Source organism: Cucumis melo, chromosome 9 (genome assembly GCF_025177605.1).
Source record: "Cucumis melo cultivar AY chromosome 9, USDA_Cmelo_AY_1.0, whole genome shotgun sequence".
NCBI classification, from domain to species: Eukaryota; Viridiplantae; Streptophyta; class Magnoliopsida; order Cucurbitales; family Cucurbitaceae; genus Cucumis; species Cucumis melo.
In genome coordinates this window covers 22,970,396-22,992,156 of record NC_066865.1, presented here as the reverse complement: position 1 = coordinate 22,992,156, position 21,761 = coordinate 22,970,396, and the positions used below count along the sequence as shown (strand labels likewise).

The following is a 21,761-nucleotide window of genomic DNA, read 5'->3' as shown; positions in this document are numbered from 1 at the left end:
AATTGTCATTAAGTTAAACTTACTTTGACGAGTCACATGTCCAACCATTTATCCCTAAAATTAATCGAGGTTTATTCCTAGTAATTCAAGCACTTTACGAGCAACTTATAGTAAAGCTCAGGACACATCAAAGGTTGGATAGCAGCCATTATTGTTTACATAAGGTTGGCATTCCATGGTGTGGACGAACCTGTCATTTAGTTTGGTTGAATATCAGCTAAGAGGATTTCGAGCACTTCATCAACTAAAGCTTGAATAAAAATGGAAAGAGGGAGCCTATGTTTTGTGACTGTCTCTAAAACAACTTCATTTCCTATTTCATTTTTTGCTCTCACCACCACTGCGAGTCCCTTTCTGAGGAGTTAAGCGTTTCGGCCGTCGCCATTTTATCGCCTGAGAGTTTTCTAAGCTCATCTCTTTAATTAGACAATTGTTGGATTCTTGCTTGCATAAGTTGAATCTAATTAACTGTCTCTTGTATGTGGTCGGGTATTGACCTTTTCCCCTATGTGTAGACTGTAGAGTATCAAGAACTACAAACATAATTAATTAGATCAATTAAATATAGTTACCACTAAAATGAATAAATCCCTAGCATATACTACCAGTTCATGCTGTTGAAATAAATGATTTAATTATGAGAAAATTATTTATAAGAATACTTTTATTTGTTGTTGAAGTTTTGGATGCCCTGAAGCATAAATGGGTGGGTTTATAACTACTGGGCTACGGAGTAAATTTTCATTAATAATGAACATGTAGCTCAAGGTTCCAAGAGATAGTGTTTTCAGTAGTATATCAGATGTAAAACATGGGCGTATTTGACATCAAATCGATAAATACTCAAAACAAAACAGAACATGAGTGTGCATCAACATTTATATCTTGCAATAATCAGCATTCAAATTTATCAATTACACACGTTTTAGTTGTGTTGTGCATGAGATTTTGGATCTTCTATTATATTATTTCAATTGGTCTGCCAAGCTTAATTGTTAAATTTTGCCATTTTTGAAAATTTATGACCAACTTGAACCTCTTCCTCCAAGACATATTGAGACCTCATTCTTATCCAGAATGAGAAACCCAGAAGAACAATCATTAATTAAAAACAAGCCCTTAAAATAATTCAGGGACTTTAGAGATGAACAATAGTCTTCAAAACAAAGCAAACACAGCTAAGTTCAATCAGCACACATCCACCAAAAACAAATAATAAATCCAACTGCAGCACAAAAATACCAGCACCGGCATCAATCCATGTTCAACATCAATCAAAGACCTCAATACCAATACCAAGCTTCATAGGCACTCCATATTTATGATATACTGCCCTTTGAACAAAAAAGAGAAAATCTCAATCATCAGAAGAATTTGTGGGAACTTGAAGACGGGATAAGAGCTTTTAATTGACAACTAAGGGCATCCACTTCAGATCTTCTCTCTGTTAAGGTGTTAATGGAACTACTCAGAGCCCGGGACTCACAGACAAGATACTGAGGATCCGAGATGCCAAAGAATGCGGAATAAGAAGGCCATCAATTGATTCATCTTCCATCATTCTTAAAGATTCAAACTTTGAACTTAGCAATTGTAATCGCGACGTTTTCACTTTAGATGTACCTTCATGCAGGGCTTCAAGTTTTTTCCAGACTTCTTTTGCTGAAGAACAGGTAAATATCAACTTAAATACATTTTGATCAACCCATTATAAATAGCATTGAGAGCACGGGCGTTGCCAACACAAGCTTGAACTTCTGCATCAGTCCAATCTAATTCAGGTTTAGGTGTAGATTTGCCCAATGATTGTCGGTGGTTCCCAACCGAAGATAACAGCTTTCCAGGCCTTAATATCCATGGATTTGAGAAAGGCAGTCATCCGAGGCTTCCAATCAGCGTAATTTGTTCCATCAAGGAGTGGTGGTCGAGTATTGGATTCGTCTTCTTCGATCATATACATTGGCTTAAAACCTTTATGATACCAATCGAAAAAGTAAAATAGTTTTAAATTATAATATTTGAATAGCTAGAAGAAACAAATTGGTGAAACCCACCTGTATCTGAGAGCTTTAGCTCAGATGAAAAAATAAAGTTATAAACAGAAATTAAAAATAATCAGGCTTCTCTTAATTGTGTTTGAATCCTGAGGTAGATGACCCGAATCAACTATATCAATTTTCTCTATATCTATTATCACAAACACACCTTCAACCAATAATGAAGGTATCAAGAATTCTTCCTAAAATATTAAAGAAAGTAATTCATTTACCTTTCGTACAGATTCTTCAAATACCGTATAATCTCAGAAACTGCATAGCAAGAATCAAGCGTAGACGAGCAAGGGACTCCTTCTTTATAGGCCAAGAAGTTCAGAAAATCGAAAGATCTTTTCCTTAAATAAAATATTCCTAAAGATTAAGAGAACAATTTATCTTTTATCTTTTCTTTAAATATTTAAAGAAGAAGATATTCTTCTTTAAAGAAAAAACTATTGAAATTATTTATCAAAGAATGCAACAATTTAAAATTAAATGAATGGGCTACTGAGTAAATTTTCATACTTTGTTTCGCTACGACTACAAACGACTCTTAAAAAATGTGTACTTGAATTACGAATCCAAGTTTGTTTTCTCTGTAATTGTGTATGATACCAACATCTTGGATGTTACTATACATTTATTATTTTATGGCTGGAATTGCTTGAAGGTAAAGGTGGAGGTGGAGAGACAAACCCAAGAGAGAAAATAACACAAAGAGTGAGAGAGAGTCCTCTTTTGGGTTTGTGTTAGGATAGCAATGACCTGTCATTTATATAATTAATTACCTAGTTATGTGTTTTAATTATAATCTAATTGGGTGAGGTTCTCATGGTTGAGAAACTCTTTAAATTATTTATTCGAATGTTGGGGTTTTAGCTTAGGTGCGGTTATTTTAGACAATTTGTATTATTCGTTTTCTTTGTTAGTTATTTGATTTTGTCATTTATATAAGTAATTTTTTTTCTTCATATTTTTTCAAACTAAACTTCCTAATATCATAAATATCCATACTATTGCACTTGATTAATATATTATACTTGATAATATAACGATGCATTTGACCGATACACACTATTGGTTTATAAAATAAAATTTGATACACATGACTGTTTTTCATTGCTAATAAATTTGATGGTATGATGCATTGTTTTATATTGTTGGTAGACATTTGATTTGATTATATTACTGATAAACTTGATCATGATGCACTTGATTAATATATTATTTATAAAGTTGGTCGCGATGCAAATAGTTTATACTACTTTTACGCTTAATATACTCTTGACAAGCTAATCAGTAATAATGCACTCCTTCTTTGTACGACTGATACAGTGTTATTAAACTTAATAATGATGATCAACAATTCACATAACATAATAATCAACTCGATAATTTTATCTAATCTAAAGGATAATATTCCAAATTGGCCAACTTATGCTGAAACATAGAGACATCAATGGTTGTATAACAGCCATCATTATTTAGAATAGGTTGGCATTCAATGGTGTGAATAAACCTCTCATCCAGTCTGTGTGAAATGCAGTTCAGGATTTCAAGGCCTTCAACAACTAAAGCTTGAACAAAGATGGAAAAAGGGAGCCTATGTTTTGTGGTTGTGTCTAAAACAACTTGAATTCCTATTCCATCTTTTGCTCTCACCACCACTGAGTCTCTTTCTGAGGAACTAAGTCTCTTTCTGTTAGTTTGGTTGGCGAGTTCTCTTAGCTTATCTCTTTTATCTTTCAGTTGTTGAATCCTTCTTTGAATATGTTGAACGTAACTAACTGTCTGTTGCATGTGGTCTGATATTGACCGTTTTCCCTAGGTTAGTATTTTTTTTCCGTTTGTTTTTTCGTTTTAAGTTACAAATATAGTAAAATTTAGATCTATCCTTTTGGAGTATAGACTTTAATATCAATTAGAAACCAGATTAGTTATACTGTCGTAATTAATATTTTGTATTTACAAATTTGTATTACGATTGACGGATTGGACAGAGGTCAATGAATGTACCATTTAACCTAACATACTTTGATAATTACAAGTCTCTCTAAAGTTCCGGTAACTATGTTCGATTTATGTGCTATTGAACTGAAAAAAAGAGAAAAAAAATGTGTAATTTTCTGAAGAAAGGATACAAACATATAAGTTTAATTTTCTATAAAACTATTGTATACCATTTAAAGTTCATAGATTAATTAATATATACTTCTTGATACTGAAGTTTATTTAAAGAAAAAAAAGCTTGATGATTTATTTTTCACATTAGAGGGTGAGAAATTTTGAGAAAATTAAAGAACCACTTTACTTTTATCAACGGCCAATTACATTAACTTTAACCTTATTATAGCATTCAGGTCCTCGTTATAAATATTTTTTTTTTATCGAAATTAAGGTATCGATATTTCTGTTGTGGAGGTCAACAAGTGAATCAATGAAATTATTCGTACCTTGAGGTAGTCAAGAGGGAGAAGCGAGCGAAGTGTGGTGTAAAGAGAAGACATTTCTTGTCTTCTTTGGCGCTCCACATCTCTATGTATTATCTTCTTCTTCTTTTGTTCGTCAAGGTTCTCATCGCCGCCATCATCATTGCAAGTGTTGGGCAGTGGCTTTTTCCGGCGGCCATTTTTTGGCTTTTGGGAAACACGGTTACCGTCGTTGTCCAATGGCGGAGAGATGACGGAGGACGATGGAAGAGAGGGCAGAGGGACTAGATCTTCCCCCAAGTCAAAAGAAAAGGGGGACTCAACATTGAAGAATTCCATTTTTAAGACCCTTAATTAATGAGAGAGAAAGAGAGTATTGGAGGGTTGGTGAAATCTAAAACAAACCCTCTTTTTATAGTTAAATGAATTTTCATGGAGGGGTGGATTAAAAAAATTATATATATATATATATATATATATATATATATATGTATGTATAATTTAGCATATGAATCTCTTGCATCTTAAAGTGGACTATAACGTTCAAATTGGGATCATATTTATCTTTTTTTTCTTAAGAGTCAAACGAACAGACTTCAAATCATTTTCGCTAAATATTAAACCGTGTATTTCTTACATGATAAAATACTTTAAAAAAGTAGAATATCATATTACAAAAATGAAAAAACACATTTTTTGTTCCTAAGATGTGATTGTAGTATTTATCTGATCACTAAGATTTCAAGATAGACATTTAACTTTTCATATTTGAAAAATTGTTCTAAATGATTTTCTTATTGTTAGTTTATACTAATTGGAAAGTGATGTAGCATTGGTGATTACCTTAATTTTAAACAATAACCCAATGATTACTTTATAAGCTGTTTTCATATATATATATATAAATGAATTAAATTGTATACTAACAAATATAGCAAAACGACACTTCTTTTATTAATGTTCATCACAAATAAATAGTATATTTTTTTTATATTTATAAATATTTCAACGGTTTGTCATTTAAAATAATTAATCTTATTTTATATTATCTAGTTAAGTTTTAGCAAGAATCTAGAGAACCCAAAAATCCAATATAAGTATCTAAATTCTTCAAAAGATAACTTTTTGTTTATCAATAGCAATTGAATGCTTCTATTAAATAAAATAATATAAAAGGAAGAAACTTCTGAAAAATTTACAAATATAATAAATCATATTTTTTATTTTTCTAATGGCAAGGAGAAAATAGGAATTTTGGTTATTTAAGATTTGATTTAAATGGTTTGATTTTTGGTTGTTTAATTTGGTCGAAAGATTTGAATTAATTAAGAATAATTAGATATATAAATGTATATAATTAAATAAATGTTTGGAAGGAATTATTTAAGATAAATATTTTATTATTTGGGGTAAAAACAAAATTTGATTTAATAGAAATTAAATGAGGTGAGAGAATAAAATTGATTTAGATTTTATTTGAATAGATAAAAGGAAAAAAGAAAAGATATTATTATTATTATTTTAAAGTCTCATTAACCATCATCTTCTTCCTCACAAAAAAGATGTGAAGCTTCTCCCCGCCGTTTCTCGTCCTCCGTCGCGAAGATCCAAGCGGTGTTCGGCCTTCACACGTCAAACCTCCATCTCCGTTCTCGTTCTTCTTCCCGTCGAAGTCAGGGTCGAACACCACCGACCGCCGGTCTCCTTCGCGAGTCTAGCCGTGAGCGTCTGCCATTCGAGCCGTAGAGGGTGGAATATATTATCAGTCTTGTTCTTTATTTAAGTTACTAATATCTCATTATTAATTAATTTTGAGGTATAATCTCATATTATAAAAGCCTATAAAATCATTAAAAATTTGATAACAAAGATTCAATCCCAGAATGTGAATCCAAATGTTATGTGGTTGAGGTAATACATTGAAAATTCCATATAAAAAAAGTCAAAGGGAAAACTTCATACTTTATAAAATATGGACAGATCACTCAATTATGAATTTGAGATAAAATTAAATAAAATCCAATAACAAATATATATATATATATATATATATATAATTTTAACCTCTCGAAATTGTACAATAAACCAAAATTTAAAATAAGAAGAAGGAAAATTTTGTTATTACATTGAAAGAAAAACAATATTTGAATAATTAGGTACAATCAATATCTTTTGTTTTATTTCTGTCTTGAAAACTTTAAATTATAATTTTGTCGTTGACAAATAAATTCCAATATATATTATTGTATGATTCAAAGGAGAGGTAAAAAAGAAAACAAGTCACGTGATTTGCTTTTATTTACTATTTTCTGAGAACAACCTATGCTGTCACACTTTCACAGGACTTGAAAACAAATTACAAAAATAAAAACTCGTCAGCAACGAGATTAGTTGACATTCTCACTAATCCCATCTAAGTTAGTAATGTATAAAGAGTTTTAACTATATTTCCCAATTCGTTTACCCTCCAGCTCCATGTAGGGTCACTAAAAAATTGGAACAAATTTTTTTTTTTTTTTTTTTTTTTTTTTTTATGTATATTATAATGGATCCAAAATCGTACTGATCCCTGCATGATAACATTTTGAATAGGTATCCAAAAATTTAAAGGTGATAGCAACTTTTCCAGCCATGGCCACAGAAGCATAAAGTTAAGAGGCAAAAACAAGAGACACAAGCCAATTTATCATTTGATGATAAGATTGAAAATCAACCACTAGTATTTTTGTGGGGCTGATATATCACAACGCCGTTGAAATCCTTCCCTTAGAAATATATATATGGGAACGGAAACAAAACCACAAGTCTGTAAAGTTTTTATTTTATTTTGGTATATCAATTTTTTTTTTCCTTTTCAAAATGGATTTTCAAAAGAGACAAAGAATATAGAGGTGCATTAAAATTACTAATTATATGTAGTACTCTTGATATAATAATGTTGTGTGTGTAATTTTTCTTTTCATATTCGATTAATTTGAAGCTTAATTTATGAAAGATGAAAGTAATGGTGGTCTATGTAAATTTTAAATATGATATCAAATGGACGATAAGCTTTTACTTTTCAAAACCAACTATCAATAGAATGAGTAATTTATCTTTACCTTAGAATGTGGAAGGCGTTTTTCTAGTTTTTATTTAGGTTATGTTTTTCTAACTCTTCTCTAGCTCTTTATGAATATAACTCTATATCCACGATCTTTTGAATGAGTCCATCATTACTAAATTAAGGATATGATAGAAGTGTTATAGATGTATTACTTATTTGAGATATCTCAATGCACCTCCTTGATCCCTTTCTCTCTAGGTATGTTGTTAAAAAAAATTCATCTTTTAATGATTATAGATGTCACTTCTACAACGAACTTTAGTATTATTAGTAATTATAAAATGCTCCTTCAAGATGTTGTCGCTTTAAATTTAAAGTTTATCGTTCTTGAGTTGAATCATTTTTTATTTTTATTTTTTGGTATAGTACCATTATGATTTATGACCCCCTAAACCATACATCAAATAAATGTGAGATTTCATCATTTCCATAGATAACATCGTTCTTCACAAAAAAAGAAAAGAAAGCTTTTGTGACAAAAGAAAATAAATTGCCCGTTTTTGTAGGTTGATACCATGATGATAAGTGGATAAGTCACCATCGCCATCCCCATCCAAAGTAATTTACTACAATATATCACACACTCCCCTCCTATATTATTTCAAATTGGTTAATTATGTCAGAGCTTCTACCCACCATACATCGACTGTTTTTTTTCTTCTAAGAAAGCAAATGTGTAGGTTCGTAGGTACAAAATGTGGTATTATTAAGTTTGAAACTTCATATAATTTAGAAAAAATTTCAATAGACGTAACATATATTTACATAAGTTAAAAACAACGCAACTTCCTTGTCCAAATAATAAATCATAATGATAAAAATATAAATTAAGGTACTTTGTTTTCAACCAAATGATAAAAGGTATGAAGTTTCATCTCAAAATCAATTGACAACTAGAATAATAATTCATCCATCTTATTAAAAACGTAAGGTTTTTTTATCTTTACAATGTGGTATTCCCAATATTTTAAGTTTCTATATCGCTTGAAAGCTTAATGATTATTTTTTTGCTTTTAAGTGTGTTTTCCATAGGAATGTTTTTAAATATAGCAAAGTAAATCAAATTATTTACAAATATAGTAAGATTTTACTATCTGTTAGTAAAAAAAAATGATAGACGTCGACATTGATATACATTCAATAATCTCTATCACAATCTAGTGAATAGACACTAATTATAAATGTCTATTAGTGTTTATTGGTCTATCATCAAATGATAGTGAGATCTTGTTATATTTTACGTATTTTCAAAAGTTCTGACATTTAAATTGATTATCCTTTTCATACTACTACTGAACTTGGGTTTTTTTTTTTTAATGATCAAAAATGGTTTTTAATGATTTTGAAATCGATCTTTGAGTAGATGGAATTGGAGGTGATAAGTCCCAGGTGGTGGAAGAAAGATTTTATAAAGTTGTCATGGCCGGCACCGCAACATTCGACAAAAATCACACGGATCTGAACATAAGAGCATTGCAATGTTTTATTGTAGCATCTTGACGTTGTTCACTTTTTACGAATATTAAACCATTTTGTCTTGCAATGCCACAACGTTGTAAAGATAGGGGCAAAATCATCCATTCTTCATCACTTAATCGTATAATCGTATAGTTGATGTTATTAAACGATGTTCTCACCTTATTTTATTTTTGACTCTACCCTTGAGTAGCTCAAAACGATACCTATGTGGCAACATATTGATGTGTATGATTAATTTATGGGAAGTGAATATAGTTAGCAATAATAGATTACAATATTCATTTCCTCCAAACCATCATAAAATAATTGAATGAAATTATTTGAGAAAATAGTGTTTTGAAGACTTGTTTTAAAAGGTTGGGAATCACACACGTGTTGCTCCGCTGTAGTACGTTTTAAGTGGCTTTGTGTATCTCTTATTGTTTAGAAAAGGATATGTTTGTCTCACTCTCTCATATTTCTTTAATTGATTTTATGACTCTTCTCATATTGACTTTTAATTGTTTAAAAAATGTTTTCTTTTATGGAAAGAACATCTTCAATAAATAAAAGAAACCCCATACTGATTACAATGATCCCTCACATTCATCACACTAACATTTAGGAAGGTTATCTAACTAACCAACGAGTTATCTTATTACAAAATCGAAAAAGTAAAGAACATCCTTTAATGGACATATCCCCTAGTAGAGCATGAATCTCATATAAAATTCTCTCGATAAGAGAATTATAAAATTCCTGAAAATTTTGGAATATGATTCAATTATTATTGAAGTGCCGGCCCTTATCCAAAGTCATTTGAAATTCACAAATAGTATTGATTTACATAAATAAAATTATAGAAGAATTATGTCAAATTTAAGTCTCTTCTTCATGTTTGTCTCTCCAATTTTAAACAATGATCAAAGCTCTTCATCCTAGCTAGTCACCCTTCTTAATTTCACCACTGTATTAGGAATATGGAGTGAGAAGATATACTTCTTTTCATAGGCAATTGTTTGAAATTATGGAGTCCATGTTTATTTAATAATGGTATCCGGCCATAAACCCAAATAGTTTCTTTTTTTTTTTTCTGTAAAACAAAACAAAATAAAAATAAAAATAATATAAGATCAAAGAATTTAATAGCAAAAAAGTATGGGAGGGTTCCAGATTGAGAATTCAAACAATCTTAAATTCTTTATAAGATTAAATGAGTTATCTAATATGATCTCAAAGAGCTAATAGCTCAAATGGATATTCTATCTACTATCTTGAAGAACATGAACATTTAAAGGATCTCACGTTGGAAAATTAAGGAATCTCACAATCTTAGTAAGACACGTTGGACTATTTCTCTTATTATCAATTAGTTTTAGATGGATTTAATCATATTATCTAATGAAAGATATCACTTGAATACCCAAAAGAGAAAGAAATATATCATTGTGAGCCCATGTGACTCATAAATTTCCAAAGTGATAAATCCTTGTTGACTCGAGTCACATGTTTATTGTCATAATTATAGTGTATTGAACCCTAGGTATTAAACATATTAACCTTCAAAAACACACCATTTTAAATTTTGGGAGATTCAAAAACAACTCTCGAGAATATAAGAAAACTAAACAGAAATGCTTATTTTAAAATTAATTCAGAAACCTATTATAGAATTTGTATATGTGGGCATGTGATGCATGTCTGTATATATAAACATAATTGTCTTTTGCAATTAAAAGGTCCTTAATTAAATTAAATGTAATTCATATAATATAGTTTTAGATTTCATAAAATGTATCATATCCTTCCTCTCGTGTTGGCTCCATTAATTTCTGAAATAAATAAATCAGATCATTAAAACTGAACTAATTAATCGTAGATCATGGCGGATATATTTTCTTAAGATGCATGAATGAATATATATCTATATATATATCTATATATTATCATGACTGAAATAAAATTTATTTTTTCATATATCACATACCAACAACATCTTGTTACTTATTAGATGCGTAGAAGACCTTCCAAAATTTGAAAATATTAATATCTAAGAACTTCTTGATTTGAATCAACTCACTCACTCTCGGTTTTCCACCACAATTTACATCGTTCGTAATAACACTTTTAGATTTTTAACTGAATTCTAAAAATAAAAATAAATTATTCGAAGCTATTTGTTTTATTTTCTGAACACTTTCTTGTGAATCAATTAATAAACTTGTTGATGTCATCGCTCCTCTTTACGAAAGAATTTTACAAAAATCTTGAAGTTGATATGTCTTCGATTTAAGCTAAATAAAATTTTCTATCATTTGAAATTTCTTAATAGAAAATATTAATGAGATTCTAGTTTTTAAAAGATCCACAGATACATCAACTTAGTTAAGATTATTTTGATGCATCTACTTAATCAATTTCAATTTTTTTTTTTCTTTTTAAGATAAAGGATTCAAACTTTCTTTCATCATTATAAAATAAAAGTTTTTCTATATAGAGATTTCTTTTTCTATAATGTTCTAAAACTCTAAGATTAGGAGATTATATACCGATAATTTTCACCAAAATCTCTCTTCAACTTTTTATACGGACCTTTTCATCAAAACGGATCAAAAGATATAAGATAAAATATCAGCAGATTTACACTAATTTAAAATAATTAATTAAATATCTAATATAATATATTAAAAAAATTCCAACAGAGTTAACATAAAAAAGTCAATAAAGAATTGGAAAAGTAATCAAGAGAGTGAGTAATTGGTCATGCAATGATTGAATGTATTTTAGCCATTTTTATGTACATTCACCTACTTTAATTAGGTTAGAATAAAATAGAAAACAGATTATTTATACTAAAATAATTAAATAAACTTTCATATTAAATTTTGAAAACAAGCAATACAAGCAATAGAGATTATTCCAATGCAAATAGTTATTTATAAAGATTTCGAAATATTACTTTGAAGGTGTTCTTTATAGACGTCAAAACAATTGAATGAACAACTCCCCATTAGTGAAAAGAATTAAATTGCAAATAGGATAATTATTCTTTTTTCTGTAATTGTGTTTGATACTAATTACCATCTTGGATGTTACTATACATTTATTATTTTATGGCTGGAATTGCTTGAAGGTAAAGGTGGAGGTGGAGAGACAAACCCAAGAGAGAAAATAACACAAAGAGTGAGAGAGAGTCCTCTTTTGGGTTTGTGTTAGGATAGCAATGACCTGTCATTTATATAATTAATTACCTAGTTATGTGTTTTAATTATAATCTAATTGGGTGAGGTTCTCATGGTTGAGAAACTCTTTAAATTATTTATTTGAATGTTGGGGTTTTTTAGACGATTTGTATTATTCGTTTTCTTTGTTAGTTATTTGATTTTGTCATTTATATAATTAATTTTTGTTTTTGATATTTTTCAAACTAACTTCCTAATTTGGCTATTTCTAGGGTTTTCCCAAAAAATAAATTATAATCACGAGGCCCATAATCCGCACATTTGTTTGCAAAAGAAAAAAAAAACAAAAAAACAGTGTAATAGCAAAATCTTCCATGGAAAAAACAAAAATAGCAAATCCCAAAATTACTTCCAATTTTTTGGCCCGAATTTATCCCTCCATGGAGGGCAATTATTCACGTACAAATATAATGTATTTGTTGAGATAAAATATCAAATATCACATGATATTTGAACATCACTTAGGATAAATATTAACAAAATCAAAAAACATTCTGTTATCGTAGAAGATTGAACTAACAATCCGTAAATATATGACATTAGTTTTAACATCCTCTAATAAAATCAAGTAATTAACAAATTTTCATATTTCATATTATTTATAATTAAATATATTAAATAATACATATTACAAATTTTTAATAACAATTTCAATTTACATCATCTCCTAAAATCGTTAATTTGAATTCAAATTTCCTAAAATAACTTCAAGAATAAATTCAACTATTTCGTATTTTTTATTTTTCAAATTATTTATGAAAATATATATATAAACAATACATAATACATATTTGATATTCTAATATTATTTTTCATTATTTTCCATCCTATTTTAACTACTCATTTTAATTCAAATTTGTAACACTATTTTTAAATCTAAATTTTACATTTTAATTTTAGATTGTTACTTTGAATTCATAAAATTATGTCAAATATAATGATAATCCCTTAATTTTAGCATTTTTATTTTTTAAATTATTTATGAAAAAACATACATATATATCGATAACATCTCACTCTAAAATTAACTCCAAATATAAATATAAATATATATATATATATATATTTGTTATTTAACTCCAAACAACATTTTTTTATTATTCAGATTATTCATCAAAAAATAGACATGAATAATACATAATACATAATATATATTTTAACATTATTTTCCACCCTAAACCATTAATTTTAAATTACTTTTAAAATCCAAATTCTACACATCAATTTTAAATTGTTAGTTTGAATCTCTAAAATTATGCCAAAGATAATGTTTTGATATATATCCCACCTTAATTTTACACGTTAGGCCACGGTTTTCTCTAGTTTTAATTCAAAATTTTCAAATTATTTTTAAATTAAAATTTCAAATTTAAATTTTACACCTTAATTTTATCTAATTTGTTTGAATCCTTAAAATCATGTCAAAGATAGTATTTATTATATATCTCACTCTAAAATTACACTTTGGTTTTAATTTAGTTTGAATCCTTAAATTATTTTGTATAATTTATGAAACAATAATTTTATATACATTTGTCGTATGCTATGATAATACGGAAAATCAAATCTTTTCAATTCAATAATATTTTGGCATATATCTTTTCACTTAATTATTTTCACACATTTTAAATAATGTTGCCAATGCCAATTTAAAAATATATTGGATAATAATTTAAAATACACCCGTTATATGCTAAAATAAAGGTGAAAATCGAATATTTGAAATTTAATAATATTTTAGCATATATCTCTTCACTTAATTATTTCCGAACATTTTAAATAATTTTGCCAATTTAAAATATACTTGAATACTCAGTAAACATGTTTCCTTTGTAGACTGTAACAGACGATGTGCGACAAGGAGATGTTATATGATGCGAAGCCTGAAGATTGAAGATGCGAACGGACTATTGAAGATTGGAGATGTGCCGGACGAATTTGAAGATTGGAGATTGAAGTGGAACGGACAATTGAAGTTGCAAATAAAATTGAAGTTGAAGATTGAAGTGAAACGAACGAAGTTGAAGATTGGAAATATGGCATACGAAGGAGATGCAAAACGGAAGATGCGAAGGATGAGATGCGGATGAAGTTTGGATTTTTTAATTTGAAGCAGACAAAGTTAGGGTTTTCAAAATAAGGGAAGGAAATGCTTGAAGATTATTTGTTTTCAAATTCCAAATAATAAAAGATCTAAAACGGCGGCCTGCTGAAATTGAATGATAACTTTGAGGATTAGTAAACAAATGTATTTATGAATCACATTTTGTCACTTAGGTAGGGGTATTTAAGGCATTGTCCCCCTCAATTTTTATTTAAAATTCTTATGTTTTGTTATTTTGTCAATTTAAAAATAAATTTGTCATTTATACAAGTTAAACATCTTAATATATAGAGATGTAAAATGTTATAAATATCCACGCTACACTTGATTAATATACTTGATAATATAACGAGATATACACTATTTGATAAACTTGTCAATCATGCACTTGTTGTTGACAAATTTGATATGCATGATTGTTTCATTGCTTATAAATTCGACCATGGTGCACTATTTTATATTGTTGGTACACATTTGATTGATTATATTATTGAGAAACTTGATCATCATGCACTTGATTAATATGCAATTTATAAACTTGATCGTGATGCAAATAGTTTATACTACTTTTACACTTAATTAACTAATATACTCTTGACAAGCTAATTAGTAACGATGCACTTCTTTATTGTACGACTGATAGTATTATTAAACTGGATAATGATCAGCAATTCACACAACATGACAATCAACTCCACAATTTTATCTAATCTAAAGGATAATATTCCAAATTGGCTAACTTATGCTGAAGCATAGATGCATCAATGGTTGGATAACAGCCATCGTCCTTTAGAATAGTTTGGCATTCAATGGTGTGAATAAACCTCTCATTCAGTCTGTTTGAAATGCAGTTCAGGATTTCAAGGCCTTCAGCAACTAAAGCTTGAACAAAGATGGAAAGAGGGAGCCTATGTTTCGTTGCTGTGTCTAAAACAACTTGAATTCCTATTCCATCTTTTGCCCTCACCACCACTGAGTCCCTTTCTGAGGAATTAAGGGTTTCCGTCGTACCGATGATGACCATAGTTTGGTTGGCGAGTTCTCTTAGCTTATCTCTTTTATCTTTCAGTTGTTGGATTCTTCTTTGCATATGTTGAATGTAACTAACTGTCTCTTGCATGTGGTCTGATATCGACCGTTTTCCCTATGGGAATACAACCGTAAACAGTCGTGTTAAGTTTGTGGAAGAAGATGGATGTATGTCATAATTTTTTTTTAAAGCAGGTTAGTATTTTCTTTTTCATTTGTTTTCTTGTTTTAAGTTATAAATATAGCAAAATTTACCTCAAATTTTTGGAGTCTATAAAAAATACAGACTTTACAAGATTAGTTATACTGTTATTACTAATATTCTGTACTTACAGTTTGTATTCCGATTGACGGACGGAGGTCATGACTGTACCGTTTAACCTAACTTACTTTGACAATCACAAGTCTATGAAGTTCTTGTAACTATGTTCGATTTATGTGCTATTCAACTAAAAAAACAGAAAAAATCTGTGTAATTTTCTGAAGAAAGGATACAAACATTTAAGTTTAATATTCTATAAAACTATTGTATACCATTTAAAGTTCATCGATTAATTATTATATACTTCTTGATACTGAAGTTTAGTAAAAAAAAAAAAAAAGCTTGATTTATTTTTCACATTAGAGGGTGAGAAATTTTGAGAAAATTAAAGAACCATTTTATTTTTATCAATGAAAAATTATATTAATTTTAACCTTATAGCATTCATAATGCTATCAAGTTGTACTCTAAATTACTTCCAGGCACAGATACTTTGGATTTGATTAATAAATTTGCAGTTATCGTCCACGTCTAACATGCCAATATTTACACATATTTTCATCGAAATAAGGTATCGATATTTCTGTGGTGTAGATGTCAACAAGTGAATCAATGAAATTATTCGTACCTTGAGGTATTCTAGAGGGAGAAGCGAGCGAAGTGTGGTGTAAAGAGAAGACATTTCTTGTCTTCTTTGGCGCTCCACATCTCTATGTATTATCTTCTTCTTCTTTTGTTCGTCAAGGTTCTCATCGCCGCCATCATCATTGCAAGTGTTGGGCAGTGGCTTTTTCCGGCGGCCATTTTTTGGCTTTTGGGAAACACGGTTACCGTCGTTGTCCAATGGCGGAGAGATGACGGAGGACGATGGAAGAGAGGGCAGAGGGACTAGATCTTCCCCCAAGTCAAAAGAAAAGGGGGACTCAACATTGAAGAATTCCATTTTTAAGACCCTTAATTAATGAGAGAGAAAGAGAGTATTGGAGGGTTGGTGAAATCTAAAACAAACCCTCTTTTTATAGTTAAATGAATTGTCATGGAGTAAAAAAAAAAAATGTGTGTGTGAAATTCAAGCATGTTGGAGGTTAAAAGATTTGAATAGCTTTCATCTTAAAAGTATACTATTTGTTAAAATTGGGGACCAAAATATATATTTATCTTTTTCATAAAAGATAAATGAAGATACTTCCGATCATTATTGCTAAATATTAACCGTGTGTTATGTCACATGATAAAATATTTTAGAGAAATAGAATAACATATTACAAAAATGACCGAAATTTGAGCCTAGTATCTTATTAGTCACTAAGATTTTAAGATAGACACTTGATTCTTTGACATTTAAAAAATTGTTCTAAATGATTTTTTTTCGTTAATTTATTCTAATTGAAAAATGACGTAGCAACAGTGATTACGTTGATTCTAAATGATAATGCAATAATTGTTTTATAGGTTGTTTTTATTGTTTTATAATAATGCAATAATTCTATTATATTTTTATATTCTTAAATATTTTAAAGAATTTATCATTTAAAATAATTAACCTTATTTGATTTTATCTTATTTTATTGATAAGTTTAAGAAAAATTGAAAAAAACCAAAAGAATCTCAAATAAGTATTCCAAATCCTTAAAACAATTAACTTTTTGTACTGTACACAGCAATGGTATATCTTCTATTGAATAAACTTATATAAAATAAAAATACTCATTAAAAATTTATAAATATAATAAAATCTATTAAGTTTTAGATAATATATTTACGTTTTTTTAGATGTCAAAATAATTTAATTAATTCATTAGTTTTAGCCATTAATAACCATTTCTCAAAACATTACATTCTTTCTAGATTTTATTTTCGATGAAAAAAATTAGAAAATTATATACTTTATAAATAAAACTATAGATAAAGTTTTTCATGGATTTTTTTTTTCTTTTGCTTTTTTTGTCTTTTTTATTTTTAAATTCATTGTTTTGTTTTTATATTTGAATTTTTCGATCAACTGCATACACTTAGTTTATGTTTTTTTCTCTCTCTCATTTTACCATCAATTGCATACATGAAACTTATTTTACTAAAAAATATTTTTGATGTTATTTTTTTTAAGAGTGAAATATTTGAAGATTACTATTGTTATTCACCTATTATATACAAAAATCTCTGATTATTTTGTATCAATCAAATTAGAAATACTCTTTTAACGGATTTTGAACTACACTATATCCCTAAATTTTTTTTTCTTTAATCTTTCTCATTTTCTTCCTATTTTCACTTTTGCAAAATCGTATTACATATATATATATATATTGAGAAATTGTATGAGATGACTACCAAAATTTAGGAAAAACAATCTATAACATTTTTTTTTGCATATTGCGAATATAGCAAATATGATGACTATCAGACGGTTATCAGAGAACTATCGGAGGGTCGTCCGTTTTTAAATTTGCTACTTTTGCAATTTAGAAAATTTAGTGACATTGACTTTTTTTTCTTCTTCTTCTTCTTTTTTTTTTTTTTTTTTTTGCTATTTTTGCAAAGCCCCATATATGTATTTTGAGAGGCATTACCTTGTGGCATATGACGTAAGTGGAGTACTATTACCAGGCTTGTTCTTTAATGAAGTTACTCATCTCGTTATCAATTAATTTTAAGGTATAATCTTATATTACAAAAGCCTATAAAATCATAAAACATATATTTGATCAAAAGAAAATTAATAATATAGGATTCAATCCAAGAATGTGAACCCAAATAATTATCATCAATGGAAATGCCATATTGAAAAAAGTCAAGGAACTTCATACTTTATATAATAGATAGATTATTCTTAACAGTTGATTTTGATATAAAATTAAATATAATCTAATCTAATAATATATATATATATATATATATATATATATATATATATTCGATTTAACATCTCGAAATTACATGATAAACCAAAATTTAAAACAAAAGAAGGAAAATTTTGATATTACGTTGAAAGAAAAACAATATTTGAATAATTGAGTGAATCCAACAAAATAGGTTCAATAAATCTAAATATCTTCTGCTTTATTTCTGTCTTGAAAACTTGAAAATTATAATTTTGTCGTTGACAAATAAATTCCATATGAAAGATTGTGACATAAAAAGCATAATATTTTTTAATATTTTATTATTGTATGTTATTCAAGGGAGAGGTAAAAAAAAAAAAAAGTCACGTGTTTTACTTTTATTTACTATTTTTTTAAAACAATTTGTAATTCAAACACAAATTATTATAACCTCTACAGTGATAGTGATGTTATAAAGAGTTTTAACTATATATATTTCCCAACATGTTTACTCTCCAGTTCAATGTAGGGCCACTGAAAATTTGGAATTTCTTTATATATATATATATATTATAATGGATCCAAAAGTCGTACCAATCCCTGCTTTGACAGATTTGAATAGGTACCCAGAAGTTTGAAGATGATAGCAACTTTTAAAGTTGGAAGCATAAAGTTAAGACACAAAACAAGAGACACGAGGCAATTTAACATTTGATGATAAGATTGGAAATCAACCACTACTATTTATGTGGGGGCTGACATATCATCCACCTATCTATCTATCTACATAATTTTAATTATGATATCAAATGAAAAATAAGATTTCACCTCAAAACCAACTATCAATAGAATGAGTTGTTCATCTTCTCAAGCTCTTTATGATCATAACTTTATATTCACGATCTTTTGATCGAGTCCATCACCACTAAATTAAGGATATAATGGAGGTGCTACAAATGTAACGATCTATCACCTCCTTGACCCCTTTCTCTTTTAATATGTTGTTAAAAAAATTCATCTTTTAAGGATTATACGTCACTTAAACAACGAACTATAGGATTACTAGTAATTATAACACGCTTCTTCACGATGTTGTCGCTTTAAATTTAAGGCGTTTATCTTTATTGAGTTGAATCTTTTTTTTTTTTTTTTTTTTTTTGGGTATAATACAATTATGATTTATGACCAGTTACATGAGATAGACATTTCCATCATTTCAGTGGATCACATCGCTCTTCAGGAAGAAAGAAAGGAAAGGTTTTGGGACAAAAGAAAAGAAATTGCTTACCATTTTTGTAGGTTAATACCTGATGATAAGTGGATAAGTCACCATCACCATCCCCATCCAAAGTAATTTACTACAACACCCTCTCCTTCTATAGTATTCCAAATAGGTTAATTATGTCAGGGCTTCGACCCATCATACATCCACTGTTTTTTTCTTCTAGAGAAACAAATATTCCAAAGTAGCAAAACGTGGTATTATTAGTTTCAAACTGTACATATTTCATATTATTTAGAAAAAAAGTTTCAATAAACATATATTTACGTAAGTAAGTTAGAAAACAACTAACTTCCTTTTTCAAATAATAAATCGTAGCCATAAAATATAATCTAAACACTTTGACAATTAAAAGAGTAAGTAGTTAATCCACTTTATAAGAAACGGAAGTTCTTTTGATTTTTACACCGTGATATTCTCGATATTTCAAACTTCAATATTAATTGAAAGTTCAAATATACAAAATACATGTGAAGTTGGGTGGGCAATTTTTGTGGTGGTTGTGATGCCTTCAATACTACTTCCATCAACATCATTTGAAATTTTCTAGAACCCATTGTCTTACATTATTAATTATCGTCCTGCTCTGTTGTCCTTTACCAATAAAGTAGCAATTATTTGATGTTTTCGATGAACAAATTAGTTTCCATTTTTAACCTTTTCACACGAGGGGTAAATTAAGGAACCATTTTGAAAAAAAGATTATTTAGAAATATATAATAACCATAGTAAACATTATTTAAATTAAAATTTCCAACTAATTATAATAACTCACCTCTTTGAAGTTGAAAATTATTATGGAACGTAGATTTAATCTCTCGAAATAAGTTGATCGATCATTTTTATATTTTTAAGTGTATTTTTCATATGAATGTTTTTTAATATAGTAAAATAAATCAAATTATTTACAAATATAGTAAGATTTCACTATCTGTCGATAAAAAATAATGATAGAAATTGATATACATCCAATAATCTTTAATATTATTTAGTGATAGACATTAATTATAAATGTTTATTAGTGTTTATTGGACTATATATCACCAATAGATAGTAAGATCTTGGTATATTTTTACATATTTTCAAAAAGTCACGACATTTTGAAATAATTACCCTTTTTCATACTATTACTAAACTTGATTTTTCTTAATGATTAAAAAGTGGTTTTTAGTGATTTTCAAATCGAGCTTTGAGCAATTGGGATTGTAGAGATGATAAGATCTAAGTGGTGGAAGAAAGATTTTATAAACTTTTCATGGACATCACGACGTTTGCACAGAAATCACACGCATCTAGACTTAAGAGCATCGCAGCGCTAGCTCTGTTGTAACGTATCGTAACACTATTCAATTTTAAAAAATATTGAGCCATTTTGTTTTGCAACAGTACAGCAACATTGTAAGACAATGGCAAAATCATCCATTCTTCTTCACTTAATCGTAGCTAATGTAATTAGACGATGTTCTCACCTATTTTAGCTCGCTCCATTTCATCTTGACTCTACTCGATATGAATCGAATGTGTGATTAGTGTATGATTAATTTATGGGAATTAAGTGAATATAATTTAGCAATAATAGATTACATTTACTTTTCCTCCAAAACATCAGAAAATAATTGAATAAAATAAATTGAGAAAATAGTGTTTAGAAGATTTGTTTTAAAAGGCTTGGAATCACACACATGTTGGTCCCTCTAGTACGTTTTTCGTGGCTGTGTATGTCTCTCTCATTGTTTAGAAAAGGATATATTTTCCTCTCACTCTCTCATATTTCTTTAATTGTTTCTACTCAACCAAATTTCTTAGAACAATCAATGCAATATTCATACCCTCCATACATTAACCAAAATTTAATATATTTTACGACGCTTTCAAGTTTTAAATTTGATTCAAATTTTTTGACTATGAGGCTTCACAACGAACTTTGATATAAATATAAACTTGAACTTGGATATCATCATTATATATATTCATAAATTTTAGTTCTTAAA

The 21,761-nt window shown here is 28.4% G+C and overlaps 2 protein-coding genes across 4 annotated transcripts; both read right to left on the bottom strand.

Moving 5' to 3' along the window:
- Positions 1 to 1,042: 1,042 nt before the first annotated feature.
- On the bottom strand, positions 1,043 to 4,885 carry LOC103482690 (transcription factor bHLH118-like). Of its 3 annotated transcripts, none has more exons than XR_007823558.1 (3): positions 4,490 to 4,884; positions 2,270 to 2,392; positions 1,043 to 1,971 (listed from the first exon to the last, which is right to left on the bottom strand). XR_007823558.1 is itself a non-coding variant. In XM_051089848.1 (2 exons), exons 1-2 carry the CDS (start codon positions 4,802 to 4,804, stop codon positions 3,438 to 3,440), a joined length of 738 nt encoding a protein of 245 aa, XP_050945805.1. In that variant the 5' UTR covers positions 4,805 to 4,885; the 3' UTR covers positions 2,416 to 3,437. The 3 variants fall into 3 exon arrangements, 1 of the variants encoding a protein (XP_050945805.1); XR_007823557.1 differs by having other exon boundaries at positions 2,270 to 2,408; positions 4,490 to 4,883; XM_051089848.1 differs by lacking the exons at positions 1,043 to 1,971; positions 2,270 to 2,392 and adding an exon at positions 2,416 to 3,860 and having other exon boundaries at positions 4,490 to 4,885.
- A 10,096-nt stretch (positions 4,886 to 14,981) lies between these two features.
- Positions 14,982 to 16,687, bottom strand: LOC107992377 (transcription factor bHLH118-like). The gene is made up of 2 exons (XM_017048236.2): positions 16,295 to 16,687; positions 14,982 to 15,519 (listed from the first exon to the last, which is right to left on the bottom strand). Exons 1-2 carry the CDS (start codon positions 16,607 to 16,609, stop codon positions 15,082 to 15,084), a joined length of 753 nt encoding a protein of 250 aa, XP_016903725.2. The 5' UTR covers positions 16,610 to 16,687; the 3' UTR covers positions 14,982 to 15,081.
- Between the last annotated feature and the right edge of the window lie 5,074 nt (positions 16,688 to 21,761).